This window comes from Chiloscyllium plagiosum, unplaced genomic scaffold (assembly GCF_004010195.1).
Source record: "Chiloscyllium plagiosum isolate BGI_BamShark_2017 unplaced genomic scaffold, ASM401019v2 scaf_10216, whole genome shotgun sequence".
NCBI classification, from domain to species: Eukaryota; Metazoa; Chordata; class Chondrichthyes; order Orectolobiformes; family Hemiscylliidae; genus Chiloscyllium; species Chiloscyllium plagiosum.
Window position 1 is genome coordinate 15,842 of NW_025214675.1, and position 8,076 is coordinate 23,917.

An 8,076-nucleotide genomic window follows, 5' to 3' on the forward strand; every position below is an offset into this window, starting at 1 on the left:
AATTTGATTTATTATTTTGTGCAAGGTATTTATTTTCGTTTCAACAACTCTGTCCCACATTAACTCAAATTTATATAAAATTTGTGGGGTGGCTCAGTAGGGAGTACCTCAGGCTCTGAGCCAGAATCTCCAGGTTTATATCCCATTCCAGAATATGTTGGCCATGGAAGGAGCTTTAATGCTATGACCAAACAGGTCTATAATCAATTTACTACACTTCCCAACTTTCCTGTGGCATGCAGTTAGAGTGAAAGATTTATGGTCAGCAACACTTCTTATGGAGAGGTGTCCCTCAAGCTCTAACCCCTCACCCTTCTCTGAATCAGAGAGATGGCAGAAATCACAGTTGCTTGTGGACTTTGGCTAATTACACAACAGTTGAATGCTGTAATTTTGGTTTAGTTTTGATGGCTAAATGATTACTCCAGATATTTGATCAATAAATGTAAAAAGAATTTGAGTAATTTTAATTACATCAAATCATATTATTGAATAAAATGCAACACCAGAATTGTTCAAGTCACCGAACAAGTAAATACATCAATCATGGTGAGAACAAAATGGTGCATTAAAGAATACTTCCCATTAATTGTATAACATAATCACAACAGGATCAAACAAAATGAAATACTTATAAATAATTTGTCTGTCGGTCTATACTTAACTCAAAATGTTAGAATCACATCGCTGTACAGCACTAACCCTCTTTTATGTCTAGTCTAAAGACCACTGATGATGGGAACATCTTTATCCATGTTCATGTTCACATTCATCCAGGTGTGCAGAATTTGACAGCAAAAACAAATGATCCATTCACATTGGCAAGTTAACTCATGTACCATTGCAGGATATTTAGACAAATCTTCCTCACATGACAGTATTTTAAGAATGGTTACACTGGATGCTCCTGAATATCAAGAACAGCAAGTTTCAAAAAGAATTGCATATGCGTCTTTCAGTTACTACTCAAATTTAGATAAAATCTGAAGCAATCTGGCCACCTACTGGTCAAGGTGCGTAGTCTAGATCCTTGAAATGACAGGTTAAATGTGTTTTCCAAACCTATAATCATGCTTTGAGTAGCTGGGCAACTGGAATTAGACCTCAAAAATGAAGGAAGAACCCCTTTTATGAAACCATTGATCGTATGACTGTCACACGTTGATTAGCTGAGCAGTAAGGGCAGACTCATTATTTTGAAAGGGATTGATCAGGATACTCATGGAAATGGGTCGAGCTGATAAATGGCAATGTAGAACCATTCACGTGAGCATTTGTGAAATCTCCCAAAATTCCTATACTGCCAGTCCCTCACTCTGCCATGCCCTGAGCAGCATCAATACTTGAGCAACGTTCAGTTTGAAACGTCGATCAGCTACTTATCCACATTTCGTGATTAGCATATGTGCAGCTAACAGCCTTTAAATACGATTCTCATTTCACTCCTACAGGGAGGGCGAAGGGGAATGATGGAAAATGCAAATGAAGGAGGCATTATTACAAATACATGGAGAAAAACAATGTATGCAATATCATAACCATGAAAATAAAATCATCTGGTAACTCAAAATTTAAATAATCTGGGAAGGACTAATCGAGAAGAGAAAGCAGTGTGTTATTATCGCTTGTCTATTATTTCAGAGACCCAGGCAATGTTATGGGGACTTGGGTTTGATTCCGGTCGTAGAACTTACTTTCATTAACAAATCTGGAATTGAGTCTAATCATGACCATGAAACCATTGTTGATTGTCAGGAAAAAAAATTTGGTTCACTAATGTTCTTTAGGGAAGGAAACTGTCACCCTCACCTGCTCTGGCCTACGTGAGACTCCAAGTCCACATTAATGTGGATGACTCTTAACTGCGCTCTGGGAAATTAGTATTGGGCAATAATATGCTGGCCTCAGCAGCAACGCCTGCATCCCGTCAATGAATTTTAAAAAGGTAAGGTCTACTAGAAACAAAAGTGGCATTCTGTGTATGGAGCCAGAAGATATAGCTGATGTTTTAAATGAGTACTTTCCACCTCCATTTACTATAGAGGAGAAAGATGTAGCTACAGAAATCAGGAAAGGGAGACTTTGATATGAATTAATGAATTAGCATTGGAGGGGTGTTATTAGCAGTTTTAGTGGCTTGAAAGTTGATAAATCCCAGGCATTGATGATATGATCTCAGGATGCAGTGGGAAGCAAGGGTGGAAATTACAACAGCTCTGAAGTTAATTTTCAAATTCTCTCTGGCCACAGGCCACCGAATGTGGTATCATTATTCAAGAAGGATGGCGAGGATAAACCAGGAAACTACATGCCAGAGGGCCTAATATCTGAGGTAAGTAAACTATTGAAAAAATTCTGAGGAGTGAAATGAATCTCCAGTTGGAAAGGCAAGGATTAATCAAGAATAGTTGACATGTCTTTGTCAAGGGACAGGCCATGCCTAATAAGTTTGATTGAATTGTTTGAGGAGATGACTAGGCGTGTAGCTGAAAGTAGTGAAGTTGATACAGCCTGCATGGACTTCAGTAAAGCTCTTGACAAAGTCTTGCATGGTAGATTGGTTAAGAAGCTAAGAGCCCATGACAGCCAGTGCAATTTGGCAAATTAGATCCAAAAGTAGCAAGTGGCAGGAAATGAAAGATGATGATTAAAGGGTGCTTTAGTGACTGGAACCATGTTTCCAATGTAGTACCATAGATAGTTTGGGTGCTGGGTCTTTTGTTATTTGTTATGTACATTAAATGATCTAGACATGAATGTAGGAGGTATGATCAGTGAGCTCCCAGATGACAGAGAGATTTCACTCAAGGCTTTGATTCTTTGGAGTTCTCTGCCTCAGGAGGTTGTTGATATTTGATCGCTGTATATATGTGAGGCTGAGATACAGAGATATTCAGTCTTTCAGGGAATCGAGGAATGATGGGGAATGGGAAAGTGTGTTGAGGCTGAAAACCAGCCATACTAGTACTGAATTAGTGGGTATGCCCAAGTGGTCAGATGGTCCACTCCTGTTCTTATTTCTTACATTTTCAGGTACAACCTGATTTATTACTACATCAACAATATCCGATAAGCTAATATTTTCTAAAACACGCCATTTACAGCTGACAACACAGCTTACAATCAAACAATTCATGTCATTGGAAAATTGTAAAGCACAATATTGATCATTCAACTCCATACATTTTGCTAAAAAGTAATTATTTTATTACTCACGTTTTTAAAGGTAGCCTCTTCTTCTTTGACGATTTATTATTAACATCCCCCTCACTTGTACCAGTGTCATCATTCACCTCAAATGAAGCAGATGAATGAGAAGGGGATCCTGAGATTTTCGTAGAAGATTTGAACGGGTCCACAGAGTTATCACAGTTGTCCGTGTCAAAACTGAATGAAGCATGAGGCAACTTGGGAGAATTTGGAACCTGTACATTACTACTAAATGGGTTGAAATTAGGGTCATCCCATTTAGAAGGATCAAATGAATATGTTGTCTTTGGAATTGGGATATCATCAGGATCAGCAGTTGAATTAGATGAAGCAGTAAGAGCATTGTCCACCTTTTCAACTGTAGGAACCTTCTTGATTCCGATCTTTGGCTTTCTTAGTGGCATCTTTCCACCAGATTTTTTGCCAAATTTCTTGGGAACAGGCTGTTTATCTTGTTCAGTTTCAAAACTGTCTTTATCCTCAGAGTAATCAAATTCCAGCCTCACTGCATGGCCCACGGCTGGAGTGCCTGAAATTGGTCCAGACTCAGGTGCTATTTTGTCAGATTCTGTTAGAACTACAGTAAAAGTCTCACTTTCACTCTGTGCAGCTGGTAAACTTTGTTGTTTATCTCCACAAGCAAACAGACTACGCTCAGAAAGATTATCTGCATCAGAGCTGCAGGACACTTGATGAGTAATGGGAGAGTCCTGTTGGTTTACAGCACTTTGTAAACTGTTGCCGGGTAATTGAGATGTAGTGACGTCTTTATCACTCTCAAGTACTGTTGGCTTTGCATTGGCTTCTGTTGCTGTTGGGGCCTCCGTTGATTTATCTGGTTGTGTCTCTGCTTGTTTCTCTGATCTGGTCTTTCTTTTTAAAGACAGTGGTCTCGGTTTCTTTTTCTTAACACTGTGAACATTATCTGAGGCTATGCTAAAGGCCTCTGCCTGCAAAGCTTTATCCCCATGCTCTGTGCGACTAATATCGCTAATTCCATCAGCTTTCCGTGTGAATGGTGGAGATTGTGGTGGTGGTGAGCTGGTACTGCCTGACTTCACACAAGCCTGTCCACAATTTTTGGAACCTTCTGACTTCACAGGTGAGCTTGCATCCAAAGAGGAGTGAGGTTGGAAAGAGTCCAAAGCATCAAGACTATCAAAATCAATTTTATAAGCTCCACTGCTGGCTATTGGTTTATCTTCATCAAAGACAATTGAAGCTGACTCAGTGAGAGGTCTGAAGGAATCAGTTTCCTGGAGTGAGGTTTCAGGGGTGACAGCAACCTGATTATCATCAGGAAAAAACACTGAAACAGAAAGAACAATAATAATAGAAAAAAGTGATTACTGTACATTATTACTGAAAATATATGCCTGTCCTCATCCTTCCACACTAAACATTCAAATTAAGTAATCCAAATCTTTAAATAAAAATGGCATCAAAATGAACATGTTTAAAATGAAGCTGCTGTTTTTAAACAGAAAATGAGTCCACCCATTCTCTCGTTGAAGCTAGCAAGCTGGTATTATCTCATGTGGTCGTAATAACCTTAAAAATATAAAATACCAACATAATAGTGATGCGCAGTAACGGGCTCAACTGTAACATTCATTTCTGCATTTCTCTCAAGAATCAACTTGAAGAACAACCTCTTCTCTGGCTCTGTGGTATCATACTGCTTGACTAACATTTGTTCTTCCATAAGTCTACACTTCCTCCTGCTACACATTGGAAGAATAAAGTTATCATTTTCTCCCACTGCAGCTAAATCCAATCCCTTCCTGGCCATGGTCTCATGCTGAACCTGACTGCTCATGACTCTGGCTAACCTCACATTTTCTCATAATAAGACTGCTTCAACCTCTGCAACTTTACCAGTCTCCACTCATAACTTACCCTTTCCATCACAAAAACTGAATAATGTCTTTGTCACCTCAGGACTAATACTCCAATGGTCTCCTTTGCTGACTTCCCATCTTCCACCTTCTAAACTGCAGCTCATCCAGAACTTGCAGTATTCCTTTATTCTTATGGTAACAGGTCTATTTTGAAATGAATCTTCTTCCTATTATTTTAAAATTAGTAAGCAAGGAGGGAAAATTGGGCTGATATTTTACTCATTGCAATCCCGCTCAGTAGGTTTACTCGTACAAATGTCAAGCCACTGCTCATTCTGATACTTGAAGCAGTAACCAGCAGTTTGAAACTATTACCTATTACATGCATAGCGCAAGTAATTTGATTCTTTACAAGCAGCCTTTTTATGTTCATTGTTGAATAGGATTTGTTGCTGGTTCTTATTTTGTTTATGAATTCCTTTTTCACCATCTAACCATCTTCAGTAATTGGAATAAAATCCAAACAATGCTGCCTCAGACTTTTTCCAGTAATTGCAATATATTTATAGAGTTATTGTGTTCCATATTCCAATGTTCATATTTACTATTTTCCAACGTATTGTATAGTTCATCCTCCTTCGACTAGAAGCTTGTCCATTATCTACACCTCCCCACATGCCCACCCACCATCCCAGGCAATTGCAGAAGGTGTAACACCTGCCCATTCATTTACTTCCTCCTTCCTCACTATCCAAGGTTCCAGACACACCTTCCAAGTAAAGCAGCAATTTCTCTCACTTCATTCAATTTAGTCTATTGTATTCACTACTCTCAATATGGTCTCCTGTACATTGGGAAATACAGACTGGGCAACTGCTTTGTGAAACACCTATATTCTGTTCAAAAAAATGATCCCATGCCACCAGTTGCCGGCCATTTCCACACATCACTGTGTTCCCTGGCCAAGATCTCTGCCTCAGACTTGCTGCAGTGCTCCAACGAGGCTCAGCACTAGCTGGAACATAGGCATTGCAGTTTCTGCTTGGGGATCCTGCAGCCAAGAGTGCTCAATATCAAATTCAATAATTTTAGGGCCTGAATATCTTCTTCCATGACTATCACTCATCCCAAACTACAGGCCCTGTCATGACATGGGTTGCTTTCAGCACAGCCAACTCATTTTCACCTATTCATGGTCCCCATTATCAGCTTTTGTGTCTCCCTGGCCTCTGTGTAGGTAAATTGTATTACTCAGTAGTAAGCAATCCAGGTCACTTATGTTAAATCAAGTCACGAATGAACAGCAGTACCTCAGGGCCAAAAATAAAAATTGTGTTTCAAGAGCCAAGTTTGAAATCTACACACAAACTATAACTAATATCATAACTAATGGGCTATCACTGGATTTGCAATTGGAAAATTTGAATCAAAATTTTGAAATGGAATTAATGCAGATATAAAGATCATGTTATATCCAAGGTGTAATCAGTGAGATAAATGCAAGGTGCTGCATTTTGGAAAAGCAAATCACAGCAGGACTTAATGGACCTGGAGAGTGCTGCTGAACAAAGAGACAATACTTTGAAGGTTTATAGTTCCTTGAAAGTGGAGTTGCAGGTGAAGGTGGTGTTTGGTATGCTATCCTTTATTGGTCAGAGCATTGAGCATAGGAGTTGGGAGGTCACATTGCCACTGTACAGGACATTGGTTAGGCCACTTTTGGAATAGCGTGTGCAATCCTGGTCTCCCTCTTTTGGGAAGATGTTGTGAAACTGGAAAGGGTTCAGAAAAGATTTACAACAATGTTGCCAGAGTTAGAGGGTTTGAGCTTGGGCAGGCTAGGGCAGTAAACAGCTGGCTACCTACTAATTTCTATTGGCGTCAGATTCTCCTGCCATTTATGAAGGGGTCACAGAATAAGTAAATGGAACTAGATTAGGTTAGGATATCTGGTCAGCATGGATGAGTTAGACTGAAGGGTGTTTCTCTGCTGTACATGTCAATGACTCTATGATTCTAATGGAGAATGTTTTTCGTATCGAGTTCAAGGAATAGTAAATGAAGGATGCACAGCACAACATTGGCAGAATTCAAATTATTGTATAAACCTTTCATTTTACTGGTCAAATTTTTGTTGAACTCATTTTCTTGTAGATCATGAGAAATTAATCCCTCCACTGAACAGATGGATGTATCAACAAATGTGTTTTGCTTTAATTGTGTGTCTTTAGTCATCTTAATGGGCAGGCTAGGGCAGTAAACAGCTGGCTACCTACTAATTTCTATTGGCGTCAGATTCTCCTGCCATTTATGAAGGGGTCACAGAATAAGTTTTATCATAGAGGAGATGGGACCTTTTCAAAGTGAACAGAAATAACCAGTGACATTATAGGTCAAATGTTATGTCATTATCATTGCATCAAGACATCAGACACTGTCCCGGTTACTGGCATCCGACATTATTAAGGGGCAGTTGAGAAATCAATGTACTTCCATTTCTCCCTCAGAGAGCTCATTATGGGGTATTGTTTCAATCCTTCCATCTAGGTCTTTAGGAGTTTCATGTGTACCTTACTCCATAGGCTGGCCCACTGAGCATGATGCAATAGCCATTTTTCACCACTTGCCTCCCCCCACCCCACCTCCAACTGGCCTCAATCCCAACCACTTCCAGCATCAAGGTGAATTCCCCAGTGTAGATGGGAATAGCGCAAAATATCTGCCTGAAATATGTAAAATAGCCTATTCCTAGGAATTCACCAAAGTCAATAATCAGTTGTAAACAAAAGCATGTCATTTAACTGCACAGAAGGTTGATAAGTCCCTGGGGCCTGATGGTCTACATCCCAGGGTACTGAAGGAAGTGGCTCGAGAAATTGTGGATGCGTTGGTGATTATTTTCCAGAGTTCGATAGATTCGGGATCAGTTCCTGCGGATTGGAGGGTGGCTAATGTTGTACCACTTTTTAAGAAAGGTGGGAGAGAGAAAGCAGGAAATTACAGACCAGTTAGTCTGACCTCAGTG

The 8,076-nt window shown here is 39.7% G+C and overlaps 1 protein-coding gene across 1 annotated transcript in view; it reads right to left on the bottom strand.

The window, feature by feature from the left end:
• Positions 1–3,195: 3,195 nt before the first annotated feature.
• LOC122547974 (transforming acidic coiled-coil-containing protein 2-like) overlaps positions 3,196–8,076 on the bottom strand; it is a 17,005-nt gene continuing 12,124 nt past the window's right edge. Inside the window, exon 2 of the mRNA XM_043686526.1 lies at positions 3,196–4,519. Within this exon, the coding sequence (XP_043542461.1) occupies positions 3,213–4,519 (1,307 nt within the window). The 3' untranslated portion in view covers positions 3,196–3,212. The remainder of the gene's footprint in view (positions 4,520–8,076) is intronic.